The 17484-nt window shown below is 41.6% G+C and overlaps 1 protein-coding gene across 1 annotated transcript; it reads right to left on the reverse strand.

Annotated features, from left to right (window-relative positions):
- Nucleotides 1-8: 8 nt before the first annotated feature.
- LOC129105131 (dynein, cytoplasmic 1, intermediate chain 2a-like) lies at nt 9-17301 on the reverse strand. Its single transcript, XM_054616030.1, has 16 exons — nt 17228-17301; nt 16270-16387; nt 14955-15069; nt 14163-14250; nt 12472-12587; nt 7695-7781; nt 7400-7580; nt 7199-7298; nt 6229-6354; nt 4768-4914; nt 4570-4683; nt 3893-4026; nt 2687-2831; nt 1574-1714; nt 1234-1359; nt 9-960 (listed from the first exon to the last, which is right to left on the reverse strand). The coding sequence occupies exons 2-16, from the start codon at nt 16375-16377 to the stop codon at nt 847-849; spliced, it is 1842 nt and encodes a 613-aa protein (XP_054472005.1). The 5' UTR covers nt 16378-16387; nt 17228-17301; the 3' UTR covers nt 9-846.
- Nucleotides 17302-17484: the final 183 nt, after the last annotated feature.

Here is a 17484-nt window from a genome sequence, read left to right on the forward strand (position 1 = left end):
AATAATTTAAATGTATTTATTGTATTTTATTGAAATAAATCATCCAAACCGTTTGTTTCTACTGTGTGAAAAGTACATTCTCAGTTTTGACACAAAGCTTTGAAGAGTCTTCAGGAAACAAACGATCTCTGTTCAGATCCTGTCAACACTCATCACTGAGCAGTTACAGCATACATGATCAGCTTCTTAGGCATTGAGGATATTCCCCACTATCTCCAGTCTAACCAGCTGCACTGATTAAGTGAAAACCAGTGCTTTGTAGAGCAATATAGAAAGTAGAAAGACTTCTGGATTTTGGACTTTTTCAGTATTTTACAAACAAGTGAATATTCAGGTTATAAAGTCTAAAAGGAACGGCGAAGACAACATGGTTCTACAGTTATAAGAAGTTTTTAAAGATGTGATTGCTTAACTACAACTTTGGTGGAAATGGAACTCCGCTATGAGTGTTACCTTTTTGGATTCAAAAATTAAGGCTGTAGTTAACATGCACTAAATGAAGACAGGTATGAGTTTACAATCAAAATTAAAGTTTAAGGCATCTGGTTGAAAAAAAAAAAGGAACAACTGGTGTGTGTTTGGTGGATATGGCTTCATGTTAGTGTCTGAGGTCGCTTGTGTTAATCAAAGGAAGACCTGTGACAGTCAGGCTAACTGAGAAGGCAGGTTTGTCCAAATAAGAAGGTCTAAGAAATCCAACGATGTCCATACTTCTTTGTGATCAAAACTTCATCTTTTTTCTCTCCGGTCATGTCGTCAAATAATTCCCTTCCATCAGAAACAGGGTTGATATTAACAAGCGCGCCACTGGTCCCTTAAACATCGCCTTTTTCCGTGGCGAGTAGATCAGGCAGCCAGGCGCTGAGCTGCCAGCTCCTCTGCATCATCTCTGTTCTCGTTGATATCCGACAGCGTGCGAACGAAACGGGTCCACTCGTCGTTTCGTGGAACCGCAGTTTGCTATGGGGGGGAGGGGCACAACAGAGGCATGACTAAAATCTGAAATACTGAAATACAGGCTTCTGCAGTGGCACAAGATCACATTTAATGCTCTATATGCTTGGTTATGGACGATGGCTCAATTCAATTCTAAAACCTTTTAGAATCGTTTGAGTAAAAGTCCACGAGAAATGCCTAATTAATCACTGAGGCTGAATCATGTCTGCAACAACATGCCTAAAAAAAATACTCCATAGACACTTGATGGTAAAAAGCAAAGTCATGGCCGCTCACCTCTCCAACATCATACACGAGAACTCGTCCATCAGAGTCTCCCACAGCGATTTCTTTGCCAGAATGAGCCCATCTGACCCTGTTGAGAGCCGGGTTACCGTCCACTGTGACGCTGGCAGTAGGAACCTAAAACAATAAAAACAAAAAGTACCTATTAGAAGGCTGGAAACATGGGCTGCAACCTCTATGCTGCTTCCACTTGAGGAATTTTATTCAGTAAAAAAAAAAGTAGATAAATGTCGCTGCTACAAAAAACAATGTTTGTCTCCTCTTAAGCTGGAAAGGGAAACTAAAAACAGATGTGACATATATGTGTATGCCGTTAGTAGGACTGTAATACCTCGGTGTCGTTGTTGAGGTTCCACAGGTCCAGATGACCCACTCCGTCCACACAAGCAAACAGAGCAGGGTGAGTCGGAGACCACATGACATCATACACGTAATCCGAGTTATCCTCAAATGAGTACAGCGGCTTGTTGTTCTGCAGAAATATTTGAGGGGAAAGAAAACATTTTTTTTCAGGTAATAGTTAAAACAAATGTCTTAACTATTATCAGACTGCCTAATCTTAGCTACGCTAGCGGCGAGGCTCCAAGGATGGCTGCACCACTTTGGTTCAGAGCCAAAGTATCTTGACAAATATTTTATGGTTTGGCATCAGGGTTGTCACGTTATACCGACATACGGTATTAGCAGTCCCACACCTACGGTATATATCAGTTGTTAATGATAATAGGATATTAGTTTAAAGCTCAAAGCTGATGGGTTTTTTTATTTAACATGCTACATTGCTGCCAACATAGAAACTAACATGCTTCAGATATATAACAGGCTTTATAACATGCAATTTTTTAACCAGATTTTTGATTATTTTTAAGATTGTAATTCTATTCTCATTCCTTTAAGGACAATTGTAACTAATAATAATGATATTATTAAACCATAATATTTGTAACTGTATATTTGTATTTGTATATCTGAGACTGTTACCCGTACAACTTTAAAGGGCACGCACGTTTATGTTCCACACTAGATGAATTGTAAACTTTTCATCTAGTGCCACCATGAGGTCAAAACATTTGTATCAGCTGTAGTCTGCGTTGAAGGCAATTTGCATTGCTAACTGAGATGGTAAACATTATCTGCTAAACATTAGCGTGTTAGCGTTGGCTGTGCTCCATAGCAGGAGTGCAGGCATCAACCTCACAGAGCTTGTAGTGACTGTTTAGACTCTTATGCTTGTTAACATTAGAGGGAACAGATTGGTTATTTTAACTAAACAGTCTAAATGGTCTAAAATAAACACAACAAGAAACATCATTACTCTTTTCTAAATTGCAGTTTAAAATGAATGAAAAGGGGATTATATGGACCCTTGTACAGGCATAAAACACACAGATAGGTCTTTGCAGCCAAATCAAATCATCCTGAGGTTTTCTGGATCTGCTCTAACCTTTGTGCTCCACAGCTTGACAGTCCAGTCGAAAGAGGAGGTGACAAACAGGTGGGAGAAGTCCAGAGGCCCTGCAGCTGTGTGGCAGTTGATCCCTGTGATGGGCCCATGATGGCCCTCGAACATCTCACTGATACCCGCTTTGCTGTGGAGCACACAGAAGATGAAGGGGAGAGTGAGTGCAGACGTACTGACAGATTCAATTGAGCACGAGAAATGTAATTTTCCAAAAGCAGCAGGTGTTGAGCAGCGACCTTCAGTTGTGATAATGTTTGAAGATACATTTCTGTACATTGAATGAAAGGGAAAAAATTATAAAAACCAAACAGTTAACACTCCCATGTTTGAGTCACTTTGTGCGCTACATTAAGCATGAAAGAAAGCAACAGGCACAGATGGAAGTCTGATGGATACATTCACATGAATCATTTACTTATATCATGTGATTAGCAGCAGGATGGAAAAAGTGCACGCAAACCCTGAACCACATGTTGCAGAGCTGTTTCCCAACTGAGGCTCTGATAATTAACGCAGAGAGGTAAATACTCAGCATGAGTGATGCTTATGCATTATTAACTGCGATGAGAGTATCATACCATTGTAAATGAGGTGGAAAATTATTCCCCCAATTACAGAGGTGATTCTGCTGCGCGAACCCCGAGCATCTATCCCCTCTCTGCGGTCTCTGGGCATACTGCAGGACATTTACTGTGGGGCTCACACGCTTCTCAGTGGCAGCTCTGATTTAAGCCACACTTCTTCGCTTCTTTGCCGAGGACCAACCACGAGAGAAGCCCCGGTGTCTTAAATGAGAGCATTGTGGGATGAACTGCTGTTTTAATTCTACCCGGGAAGACCGAGTGTAAACAAACTCTCTCACCCAGAGAAACATACAGAGGAGAAAGAAAGAAGAAGAAAAAAAAGGACAGGGGGAAAAAATGATTTGTTTCCCCTGCATGTGTGCCCTGTTTATGTTGAGCGACCTTTACAAACACAACTGACAAGCGGAAAAGAAAAACAGGATAACTGGGCAGGAGTGAAACCTCAAACAGCAGGAGATCAAGTGTTGGATTTGCGTTGCACTGGGAAGTGAGTGGGTTATATTTATTTGACACCCGGTCCGAGGTGGGCCTAACAAGCCTCCTCAGTTTCCTGGCGGTGTTGGGGAGCGACGCCGGGGGAGCGCGGTTTTGCTCATGAACACACCTTCCATGACGACACGACATGTAGACGGAGCCGTCCTCGCTGCCCACCACGAAATTGTTGACATCTCCGAGAGGGAAAGACATGGAGGTGACAGCTACAGCTTTGGACTGCTTGAACACCAGCTCCATGCTGTCCTGTGGAGGAGAGGCAACATGGAAAAAACATCTTTAACAAGCTCCCTGCTCAGGCTTTATGTTAACACACACTCTGCCAAGCACAACCTATAAAAATCACTTGACAGTTTATTAATGCATAATCTAAATTCAACTAGCACGTTGTAAAAAAAAAAAAATAGTTTAGAAGTTTGACATTGAGGTCTTGGCAGGACAGATGAAATGACACAGCTAGCAAAGTTAATTTCCTTGAGAGTGAAAAATGAGTTGTCGGAAAACACTGAAGATAAAGCCACAGGCAAAACAAAACTGGAATGCTAAAACGAAGGAGTCCGGCCAAAATGTTTTGACGTTTAGCTGGATAGGGTCGGAATGTGAGACAGAAGAGACAGAAAGTACACAATGTGTGAAACCTGAGCTCAAAGCTTTAAAATGTGATGTAATATAAACATTGCAATAAGATTTTACGGCTAAATCTTTAACCCCTGAGCCGTTTATGTTCTCCAGAAATATTCCTCTGACCACACAGAGGAGAAAAACACACATTTATACAGTGTATGTTACCTGTGGCTGTGAGAGCATGTCCAGACTCCAGGAGCAGATCTTGCCATCGGTGGAGATGCTAATCAGGTTGTGGGCGTTCTGGGTGCCGACCACATTCACACAGTATACAGGGTGCTGCACAGAGAATGAGGGAGACATTTAACTCTTCTGCTGTCTTGGCATAAAGTAAAAGCCATTAGTGCCGGTTGTTCAGTGTACCGTGTGTGCTGCTGCTGACAGGGGAGTCCTCTGCACCGGAGTCCTCTTGTTGCTCCTGTTGTCCCACAGCACAATCTGGCCCGAGTATGTGCCCCCCACCACAACGTTGGGGTGGAACTTGGCAAACGCAGCAGACATAACAGCAGACTGTCAGAAAGAGAGGAAAACAAATAGAGAAAGGGATAGGCAATGTTTAGCTTCTCCAGTGATGAATAAATACATGTTTATAGTGAGACAGCCCGGCGACAGGTCTCTAGAAATATCTTCATGGCCAATAAAAAAAAGCAAGAATGTATCAAGGACAGAGAGAGGTGCTGATTCAACTTTATTAACACTATGGAGGATGCAGTTTTTGGTGATGTTGAACTGTAGTTTGTTATACTGATATAATGATACTGATACCGGTGTTTTCTATTATTTCTTCCAAGCCATTTATAATAATGAGGGTAGCCACCTATCTAAAACATTATTACATTATAACCTTCATGCAGGACATTTGCATTAGTTTTAGCTAGGTGTACCTAATAAACTGGTAGCTTAGTGTTATTATGCCGATGCAAATAATGCATTAACTGTATTAATTTACTCAGATCAGTAAAAACACTTAACAATATAAGCCTTTAGAATTATTTTGAATGGAAACATAAATAAATCTAGAGTCAAAATAACAAAGAGTCATAGTTGGCAAAAACTTGAACCTGTTGTTTTCCTTCTTCAATTTCAGGTTATAAAACTGTTCTGTGAAAAACAAACCTCGAGGCTGGTCATCAAGATTATAATATTTTTTTGGGATAATGACTTTATCCTGTGTTTTATGACTTGAGTTTGTTTTTAAGGCGGCGTACTCACACTCAGAACTTCACCTGACACTATCTAACCTCAATATTATTAATAACAGGGACTTTTTCTCGACAAAAATTGTCTGGTTCAGGAAAAATGTCATAATGAGCTGACTTTGAGGCACGTAGAAAAATGTTGTTCACACTTCTTTTCAGTTTTATTCATCTGAGCAATACGCCTACATCTACATCCGCTCTGGCGGCTACAACATGTGGTTTTACTCAACTTGTCTTGGTGAAGGAGCCTCAGGGCATCCATTATAATAAGGCTGGGCAGAGCGGAGGAGCTGTGCTGCTCACTCTGCTAGCTCGCCTGAACACAGGGCCCTTGTTTGGATGCACATGATAACCAGCCCTGCCCCACACACTTAATCCTGCTGCAGCGCTCGGATTCCATTCGACTGCTGCACCACAGGTCTTCTCCTGAGCCTCACGAACATGTGTTTACAGGATAGATGTGGTGGAGGTGGATGCCAATACGGTGAACTCAGGGAGAAGGAGAGGCGAGGGGAACAAAAAGGGGGGTTTTGGTTGGCAGTGTTCCATGCTTGTCATGGAAGAAGCCACCCGTGAGGACGTTGGGGGGAAAAAGAAGCAGAGAGAGACTTTTAGCTTTGGGTACCTGACAGTGGAAGACGTACTCCGGTGTGGCCTTCTTGTACTTCATGTTCCACACTAAGGCCACGCCGTCTGGCTCGTGAGGAGCGTCCTCATTGTTGTTGTATGAGGCAAGTAGGAGTTCAGGATACTGGTGACAGAAAAAAAACAAAAAAACAGCCCAAATGAATGTCAGGGGGAGCAGACGTGGCCCCCAGGCTCGGCTCCATGTGGAAAAGACTGCCCTGCCCTGTGTGGTGCTTCTGAATGCCTTAAAGAATGAACAACCTTTTCTCAAGATTTATGGCTGCCTTAAATAGCCCTTATGAACTTTGGCAAAATGCATTTTTTTTTCCTTTCATAATTTTAACCAAAAGCTACATTTAGGAAAGCGCTCAAAAGAACAGTGGTCTACGAAAACAAAGCAGCTCATTGAGAACCTAAAACCCACTGAAGCACATATTAGAAACACGACCCAGGTGTAAACACACCGTTAACCTCAGCTGTTTAGAATACCTGATCTGAGATTTACAGTTTGTGAATTCAGAATTTCAAATGACAAGGGTATGGATATATATCGCTCTGAGCTGGTAAATACTGGGAACAAAGAGCTGGTGTTCAATCACTGTCAAAAGTCGTTGCAGAATCGTGCATTAAATGACCTTAGACACCAGAGGAAACAAATCATTATGGCCCCCGATTGAGTGACAATGTGTGGGACATAACTTACTTTTCCTGAGGGATTTGTGGCGAAAAGCAAATGCTGTCAAACTCAAGCTATGTAATCATAAAGCATTATGGCTGCGCAAAGCTAAGTTGTTTCAACAGCCAATTAGCAACACTTATCCAAATGATGACTTCAAATTTAACACAATGAATTCATTTTTAAGGATTAACATTTTGATAATTAGAAACAACATCCAAATGCTGCTCTGGAAAATATGTTCAATTATTGGTTCAATTACAAAAAGTTGTTAAAAAAAAAAGAAATGAACCTGGAGGGACCAGTCCAGGCAGGTGACAACACGATGCTTGGACCAGCGCTCGTCCAAGAACTGCCTGTTGAGAGAGAGCTTTGTTCCGGCCTGGATTTCACTGGAAAAAACAAACGCACCACAAATCAATAAAAACACTTCTTCAGAAACCAATTACAATGTTTTTTTGTTTTTTTCAAACACTAGTTGTTTTATCATTACCCCTCCTTCTCCTCCAGGTCACGGCCACTGTAGTCAAAGAAGAGGTCCACGTGCTCTGATATAGCCCGCTCAATAATGCGAGTGCTGTGGTCGAAGAAATTCACAAACTCTTCAGAGTGCAGGATCTGGAGTTTTTCCTCCTCTGTCAGCTCGTGGGGGATGCTACACAGAAAAACACAAACTGAGATGTAGTAGGGATCCCTGCTGCTCATTGCCTTTATGATGTCGCATGTGATGCACCCTCATTACGGGAATAGAAATATTTTTGTATGCATCATCAGTGGTAGTGAAGTACCTTCCTCATCCACTTTCTGGTCGGGTTTCTCAATCTGAGTCTCCACTGCTGGTTGAGTTGGAGCACTTTCTTCCTCCTCTTCTTCCTCTGTTGATCAGAGAGTAGACCATGTTAAACACTGGAAAACACACAGTTAGGTTGCATACGCCACACGACTCTGAATAAACATATTCCTACGCAAGAAATTCTAAATCAATATTGTTTAATATGAATTTTGTCAAAAACAAATGGAAATGGGGAATCAAATTGAATTCAAAGCAACCACTTTCATACAAGGAGCAGTAATGCCTCCATATAAATGTTTCATACCTTTTGGTCACTATGTCTTTCACCTCCATTATTTCCTTTTTTCAATAAAAGCTCCACCCAGTGATTATGGGGACAGCAAAAGACTGATTTTGTATCTCTGCCTTACATTTGTTTGGTTTGCCAGCACAATGTCGCCTTTCAAAAAAAGGAACCTGCTCCTCTAAAGCAGGGAAGTTTGTCATTTGTGCTAAAGGGACACAGCGCAGCGGGTGTCTTGTTGTCATAGGGACCCCTGTCTTTCCCAACTGTTAATGAGACTCCAGCCATTCAATGGGAAGTCTAGCTGTCAGTGTAGCGGTTTCCTCTGTGTCCTCGTGGCAGGTTGCCCCCTTCTAGGCCACAGGGCAGCGGGGCAGAGGGTGTGGAGCAGCTGCCCGGGCCCGTCCCATTGGTCTGACCAGATGACGGCATGGTGCAAAAAGCAGATGGTGATGCTGGGATTGTCTCGTGCTCTTCAGAGGTGGCATGGGGATGGCACAGAGGTTTTCCGCCTGGCCGCACCAAGACAAGCTTCTCCCTGAACAGCAAGCCTGTGCAATTACCATCCTAGCAGGAGGTCCTGCAACTCCTATTCAACCTCAGAGAATGTACAACAAAATACAGGGCAGACCAGCTGGCAAACTGCACACCGGTTCTACCTCAAAGAAAGATGAACGCGCTTTTTTTTCAAAACACATCTCCTGGAGACGGTATATGGCCTATGCTTTCAATGTAAAAAATAAATAATAATAGCAAAAGCAGGACAAAACAGATTCATGAGGAGACGGGAAATACTCGCCTGGTTCCTACGCGCATTTATCTTGGTATGAGCCTTATAGTTAATCTAAGATGACAGCGCCGCACGCCAGAATTTCCTTCCTACGGAGATAATCTAAATGATAATGTCATCTGTCACTTTGTCCATAAAGTGATTTATCCCCTATTCTCAGATGGAGGTTTGGGGAAGAAGGTTATTGGGTACACTGATGAGTTTACAGAACCGGGTTGATGACACAAGCCATTTGGATGTACGGCCATACTCTGCAACCAACAGGAGAAGGTTAAAATCATTCCTTTCAAGGGCCTCAATCAGGCTTAAAGGAAAACAGTAATCACTGTCTTTCAGCTAGTCCCGGCCGTGCTCGTCAGCCCTTTCCCTGGTGAGGCAGCCGGAGCAATCAACCTGCCCGGCATTAGGAGCGGATAGACAATCTGAAAATAAAGGGTATAATGCACCTGCCAGCCAAAATGGCCATTTGGAGAAAAGCTAGTGATCCTGGTGACCCCGCTGAGGGATGTGTTGGGGGGGGGGGGTAGTGTGGGGTGGTAGTGCTGATGGGTTGTGGAGGAAGGGGAGGGGGGGGGGTTGCATTTAACAGAATTCACCCGGATCACCGATGTCCCATACACTGACACCTCCTCTCAAAGCAGGCTCAATTATGGCTTTTGTACCACTTAAGAAATAAAAGCTTTTTTCGGAGGGGGAGACAGGGAGGGGGAGACAGGGAGGGGGTTGGTGGTTGTGGCTCACAGGTCTTAGTCAATGGACAATATATTAATGCAAACACGGTATGCGCCCAGAGATGTACAAAGTATAATCATCCCTCTGCAGGTGTTTTTCACTTTCTATACGTCCCTGCACAATAGGAGTCAGACTTCAGCACGTGAGGGTTTTCCTCTGCCTGCTTGTACAAAGGCCAATAACCAGAGAAAACAAAACTACCAATACATACACACATAAATATGTGCACTATAATTTATTGTTGCATAAAATAGAGTAGCTTTAGCCACAGTTTACAAAATGTACTTATATATATATATATATATATATATATATATAAACTGGGATCAACCGTTTTCTCAGGGGAAAAACCATCAACATCTGTGGTTGTGTGTAGCTGTGTAGCACATTTAAAAATGGCTGCAAGGCAAAGAAAAACAGACCTCTGTCAATCCGATAACACTCTTCGAGACTCAGTCATCTGTGAAATAGAAGTGTATTGTTTTCAACTCCTACAACATGGTTACACGTCTCTAATGACACAGAGGTCTAGAGATCACAAACAGGCTGATGGTCAGCTGAAATCCAAAACCAGCACTCTGCTCCCTTAGAAAAAATGTCAATCACAGATATTATACAAAATCATATTATTGTCAAATCGATTGAGAACAAAAAGCTGGTTGTAAAAGGTGTAAAAACTCAAACTATACACTCAGATAAAAAAGGAGAATACACCAAATGTTCCATTTGAATGAACATTTGGTGTGATGATACCGAATGACAGAGGGATACAATAGATATTTAACAGCTCTAATCATCAAGTGCATAAAAGCTGACCACTATTACAAGTGACACTTCAAACAAGAAGGCCATCAAGGGCTTCTGTGATAAAAAGTTTTGACCTGCCTCTTAATTCAGAGTGATTAAAACAATCACATTCAATTAAATCTAGCATTTATTAAACTGCTCTGCATACTCCTAGTCATGACCAGCCTTTTTACACGCTGCACCAGACCAACCGCCACACACACACACACACACACACACACACACACACACACACACACACACACACACACACACACACACACACACACACACACACACACACACACACACACACACACACACACACACACACACACACACACAACTCCAACAATATCTTATTCCATAATTATAGCCTATTGTTTAAGAGTGCATACTGATGCTGCACATTAGTACTAGTGTAGTCTGAGTACACTGCAGCGCCGGCTCATTCACCAATCTGATGACTTAAACCAACAAACTTCCTGAAACTACCTACAGATTGGAATACACTAATTCAAGTCTAAAGAAAAATGCTTCTATGCTCTCCCATGGACACAATCTTGGCAAAGAAAGATGAATTACTATATCAGTCATAGAGATACGAGAGGAGAATTCAGAGCACACTGGGCTAACAAAGACTGTCTGATTCATGATGCAATATTGTCCGCATAAATAACAAACGAATCATGTAACCCGATCATGCGTTCTCCTCGACTGTTCTGGTGTTTTTTTCTTCTTTTCTTTGGGTCAAAAGGGCAGATGACATTAAATCTTAAATCTTTTACTCCTTTCTCTGAGATGTCCAACACACACTGTGGGGGACCCTCGGTGTGCAGCAGCCAGGGCCACGGCCGCCGCTCCCTCTAATGCCACCGCCTGCTGACCTTGAGAATGCTGCGCCATTGCCTCCTTTTGACAACACGATAAATCGCTCAATCAGAGAGCCGGCCTGACGCCACCCCACACATCAGAAATGCACCGAGGGGAGCAAGCTGGGAAGGGGATGCCGTCTCATAGAGTGCCAAAAGTGATGGTGTGAAAATGCACAATGTCACTGAGTGTGTTTTGTTATGTGCCTGTTCGGTGAAGGGAGAAGACAGGGAAGCGAGGGAGTTGATGAAATGATTACATAGTGGCAGAGAGGGGAAGGGGGCCTCGTGTTGAACAGCTGGCAGAAACCACCGTTGTTTAACACAGTTTTACAATGCCCAGTAGAGTCCAGAGTAAAGAGCGATGAGGAACACAGGGATGCTCTTCATCCTTCACTAGCTCCGCTCATAGTTTTCCACAAAATCACACAATTTCATCTTGGATTTACTGCACATCACCTGAAGGGACAACAATCAGCAACCGGTACGCTGTTTAAAATCCTAACCAGGCTTTCAAGGATGCTTTAAAAAGATGTGTGAGCTGATGCAGATAAATTGAACTAATGGCTTAAAAGACAGACTCAATCCAGGAGTTGTAGATGGGAGGTTTTGCAGAATAGTTTTGATGTTTCTTTAAAAAAAACGAATAAAAAAAACAACCTAATCAGGATTTCAGTCAGGCACATTATTCATCCATCTGATTACATGAATCAGCGAAGAACAAGCAGCATACCCCCAAGTCTTGCATATTTTATGGAGCATGTGTTCAACATGTGGTGTTAGTAGCAGACCAAATATTCTCTTTTTACAAACCGCATGAAAGCTTCAGTGCAGCAATTACATACGTATCGACATGCTTCAGAGGCAGTAAGCGGTCGTATGTGCAGCGCTTCATATCTTTCCCCGAAATCCAATTTCTCCTTCCTCTCACTGGTCGTCTCATCCTGCTCATTAATTATACTGAAGCAGAGTTGGTTGTGAGGTTCAAGGCTTGTCTGAATTTAATCTCTCCTTTGACTTCTTATGTTTTCTGGGCCTCTGTTTTCCTTTACTTTTGTCTGAAATCAAATCTCCTCCACTTGTTATTCACTTCCGGTATCCACTTGTTCACTCACCCGTAATGAATAATCCTCTACAAGAAGTGCAAAATCCTTGCAGTAGAACAAAACTTTTGTTAGCAAAGATGCTACACTTCTAAATTGAGTACTACATTCCTAATGCATCCACACATTTAATCACTTAGGTTCATGGGAACACAGGTCTTGTCCATTTTTCCAGGTTAACCTATGTAATATTATGTGAGAATCACCTTGTTTCTGCTGAGTCATGACAGGTGTCTGGGTCTCTTTTGTGTAGGACACAGTCTCACGTGGAGGGAAGTCCACTTGTGTGACTTTGGCCATTCCCAGTTTTGGAGTTCCACGCCTAAAAGCATAGAACAACTCAAACTTTGCACATTTTAACAAGAAAAAAAACAAACATACAAACCAGTCATTCTGCTATCACCCTGATATGCTTTTGTAACAATTTTCACCTCATAACAAGTCAAAGTAAGTAAATAAACAAGTGTTTCATGGGATGGCAAAGACTTCAGATTAGAGTAGCAATCAGTGTGAATCATTTCAAAGGTTTTGTCTGACCGTTCTTGCATGCACGACTTGACTGTTTTTCCTGGACTGCATTAACCGAATAATGACTTTGGAAGACAAAGTAGTCATGCCATAGATTGAGAGAAGGGAAAATGACCAGTAAAGGAGAGAAGAGAGTGTCCAGTACCCCAGCTCAGAATCAGAGTGAAGTTGAAGAGTGGACGGGTCAGAGTCCCAGTGCAGAGTCCTGGTTAGTGTCACAGCAACAAGGCAGCATTAGTGAGAGAGAAGCGAGCACAAATGAGGAGAGGAAATAAAGTTAGCATTATAGCACACAACATGCTGATTGGATCCTAGGTCACAAATTTCAAAACAAACTTAAAACTGGATCCTTTTTTTTTTTTTGTGGTTTCCAGTTCAAGCTTAAATGTGCCTGCACAACGTTCAGAGATGGAAGAAGGTTTCTGCTTAAAATGCATGGACACACAGCCTCTCAGAGGGAGCTGACTCAGGGTGTAATGTGCTGCCTGCGGGGCTGATACAGCCTGAACTGTGTCACACCAAAGGCTCAGAGTGTTGTGCAGACAGAGAGGCAGGGAGAAACAGAGAGAACCCTCAGGGAGAAAACATGACCTCCATGTGTGTAGGAAATGGCCATGCTGGCGAGGGAAATGAGTCAACACGTAGGGGGAACAGCTCCCTGGGCCTGATGGGACACTGGGGGAGCTTGAATTTCAGCCCAGGGAAGGGGGTCTAATTAGGGGTTAAGAAGTCCCCCAGGCTTCACAAGAGCCTGCTGTTTTATTGTTAATTTAGGATCGTCCTAATTCAATGGCACACAAATTAAATAAACATGCACTCAGTTGGCATAAACTTGTCATCATTCACAGTAATGGTACGAGACCTCTCTGAAAGATTTTAGCTCAGTTGTGCTTCGTGCAATCATGCTTTATATATATTCATAGCCTTTGTCTGGAGTTGAAATTGATACAAAGCATATGAAGCAAAAAAAACCAAAAACCATATTTTTCTAAGCGATATTCAAAATACTTTAGAACTAATTTCCTCTACAACACAGTTGCAGTTTAAGTGGCTTGAGAGGCTGTGACAAGTACGCTGGAATTCGTGCTGGCATAACTGAGCACACACAAGAGCACAAAACTAACTTTCTGACAAGACATATAAAGCTCAAAAAAGCACCAAGCATTTAAACATTTTGCTTCAGGTGGAGAAATAGGCATTAGTTCTTCATAAATAGGGATATTGACATTGTTCCACACTTGTAATATGCTAGAAGATGGGAAGAAATGCTGTTATTCAATCTGTTGTTGAGGAGTGTGTGTGTGTGTGTGTGTGTGTGTGTGTGTGTGTGTGTGTGTGTGTGTGTGTGTGTGTGTGTGTGTGTGTGTACCTGGGTCCCACGGCACCATCAGAGTCTTGGCTCCCTGCCTCGCTTGGTGTGCCCGCCGATTTAGTAGTTGGAGAGATGGGAGGAGGGACTATATAGCGAGACAGACAATAATCATCTGTTACAGTTTGAAGACAGTCACAACAAAGTACTAAATGCATCCATGCTGAATGATATCAAACCAAATGTAGATTTAATGACGGCTTCATTTTATTGAGCATGCTATAATGTGTGTCAAGCCTTGACATTACTAGCAAAACAAGTTAAATCAGAAACAAACTTGAACTGTGGAAAGATCTGCACATATTGGGAAAGACGTTTTAATACATTTACACTAACTTTGTCTTCATCCAAGTATTTTTTTCATTTGTGTTTCTATTTTGTCCACATCCTGTCAGACTTTTAATGATTTTCTTATGGATCTCTTCTGCCACCTGCTGTTAGCAACATGTCAGTGCCCGAAGAATCCCAGTGAACTCTATAAACCAATATTAATACAATCTATACTGGTATAACAAACATTTATGAATATTTGTTCCTGTTTTTGTGCTTCCCCTTGTACCAGTGTTTAAGGACATGTAAAACCTTTTAACCTAAAGAGGGGGACTACGGGGTTAAAATGCTGAGGGTGTTTGCATCCACACTAAATGAACAGTATAAAATTCATTGCATTTTATATAAACATTAGTCCTTTTTTAGGGTACACAAAATAATAAAATAAGTTTACATAATTTAAAAGCAGATATCACAGTTGCTGAGTATGTAAAAATCCACCAACTAGTAATGTAAACATACCAACAGGGGTCTCTGAGGTTATGCCCATACTCTGTAGAAGAGCGTCAGCCTCACGTCTTTTTTTCTCCAGGTCAGAATCATCCTGGTGTTGTGCAGCATCTTTCAATTGGTCCGCCTAAAAACAGAGCAACAGATCATTCATTAAAGCAATCTCTAATTATCCACAATACATTGCTCTGATCTCAGACCACAAACTGTATACAGTTTAAACTTGAGAAAATACATTTATGGTAAAAGAAAACGCCCAAAAGCTGGACTTAATCTAATGCCTCTAAACGAAGGAAAACTTTGTGTTTCCTTTTTTTACTGAGGACATTAATTGTCAATGTCCCTGTGTTGGAGGTGTACATTTCCAGGCCAGCTCGCAAGGCGAAAAAGTTTAACAAAGCTTTCCCCTCTCAAAGACATGTTCCTGCTGGTAGCTGTGCAAACAAAAGAGATATCAAGACAGGCTTTATAGCCTTATTACCCTATCTAGAGTAGAATACTAACAATCATTGTGGTACGTTATAAAAAACAATTTACAGACACTTAAAAATGGACCCAGTCAGATATTTCATTACAGTAAACAGGGACTAATTTTGCTTAGATTGTTTTATTATTGGATTTGTCAGTAATTGGTTTATTACTGACAAAAAACAATCCTTGATAATGATTTTCTCGTGCTATGTTATCTTAGATTATCAATGTAAAACAAATTGGCTACACAAATCACTGACATTTATAAACTGCACAAATCTGAAATCCTTGATGATAGAATTATGAAAAAGAAAGCATAAATAAAAAAAATGAAATCAATCATTATTTTTCATCTCAACATGCACATAATCTGGGTAATTAGAAAGATTTTTTACATTTAATATTTACATCTCAGCTATTTCTGTAATAAAGTATAAACTTCATTAACTGATCTGCATCTCATTCACAAGTGAAATACAAACCAGTCATTCTTATAAATGACTTGTTTATAAACAATGCTACTTATTGAAATCATATCATCTTATCAACATGCCAACTTTGTCAGAAGGACCATAAGCCTTGGTACCCGTTGTGTATGTCTGCCAACATAAGCAACATTTCTTTTAAACTATAAACTGGACTTGATTCAAATGCAAATAATGGCAATCAATATTTTATTGCACCATCTGGACTACCAGAACTCAAAAACAAAATGAAGTGTTAGAGAAAGAATGAGCATTTAAATTAATAATTATTTTTTGCAATGCTCACTCTGAACCATGGTTTTGATGCTGTCTATACTTCATATTCATTTTGCATTCAACATCAGAGATTATTAACAAAATGTTAAACATACCGCTTGCTTCTTGCGCTCCTCCTCCTTCCGTTTCTTCTCCTCTCTGATTTGTGCCAGGCGTTGTTTCTTCCTTTCAAGCTCTGCTTTCAGCTCACTTTTGTCAGACATGATGCCACAGCTGTATACAAACAACACACTTGATTTGCCTTCGTGTTCAATCAAGAATACATTGGAAAATATTGAATAAAAGTAAGTAAGTAAGTAAGTAAATAAGTAAATCAGACAAAAAAACAAGGCATCAAGGGGCATCCTAGTGGTGGAGTGGTCTCCTTGTATTTGTACAGTCAACTCACAAATGAAGAAAACCGTAAAAAGGTCAAGTATCTGCTGACTGCTGATGCTCTCAGCTTCAGCACCACCTTGCATAGCAATACAGACAGTCAACCAGCTGTTTAAATGACCATCCACCAGTGTTGCATGTCTTCTCTGCAGCTGAGTGAGTCAAACATCCTAGTTGTTTGGACACAAATACTCTCATCTGCATTACACTTGATTATAAGCACAGCCTAGCTGACCAGTCATCGTCAGCTAACAATCAGAGAGCCCCACCCTACTGCTCTGCTCACACCCCGTTAGCTTAGCATGGGGCTATCCTGTCAGCTTCAGACACCTGTTTCTGGCCCTTATTACCTTGACGTATACGCATTCAAACAACAAGCCTGCTCTCTGTTAATGTAGAGTTTAATCTCACTAATGAAACCATAGTTTAATCGGAAACACGCAACGTTAGCATCCAGCCGGCCTCTGCCTCTGCTAGCCTTCCTTGTGATCACGGGCTATGTAGCTAGCTTATGTAGCGGCTAGCTAGCTAGCTACAGTCGACCCGGACCTTGGTCTTTCAACTCCACTGACCGAATAACCCAGTTGGGCTACAAATGCAGCAACGAATATGCTTATTATTATGTTTACAAGTGTGTGATTCTACAGCTGATACGACATTGCTGTGTAGATTACAAACCTTGAAGCAGGTTTTCGACCCGACGCCTAAAGACAGCCAAAACAAACAGGCTACCAACACAAATACGGGTGCCGGGAAGAGCCAAAAAGAAGCGCTTCGCTTTTTGACGTAGCCGTGCTGCTGTCATCCGAGGTCAAGTGGAGAGTCTTGAGCTTGAGGGATAAGACCTGTGCTAGTAGTTCATATTGTGACTGAATGGTAACATATTATCTTTCAGAGGCAGAAATGATTAATGTGGTCATTTGCAATTGCAATAC

This window comes from Anoplopoma fimbria, chromosome 16, assembly GCF_027596085.1.
Source record: "Anoplopoma fimbria isolate UVic2021 breed Golden Eagle Sablefish chromosome 16, Afim_UVic_2022, whole genome shotgun sequence".
NCBI classification, from domain to species: Eukaryota; Metazoa; Chordata; class Actinopteri; order Perciformes; family Anoplopomatidae; genus Anoplopoma; species Anoplopoma fimbria.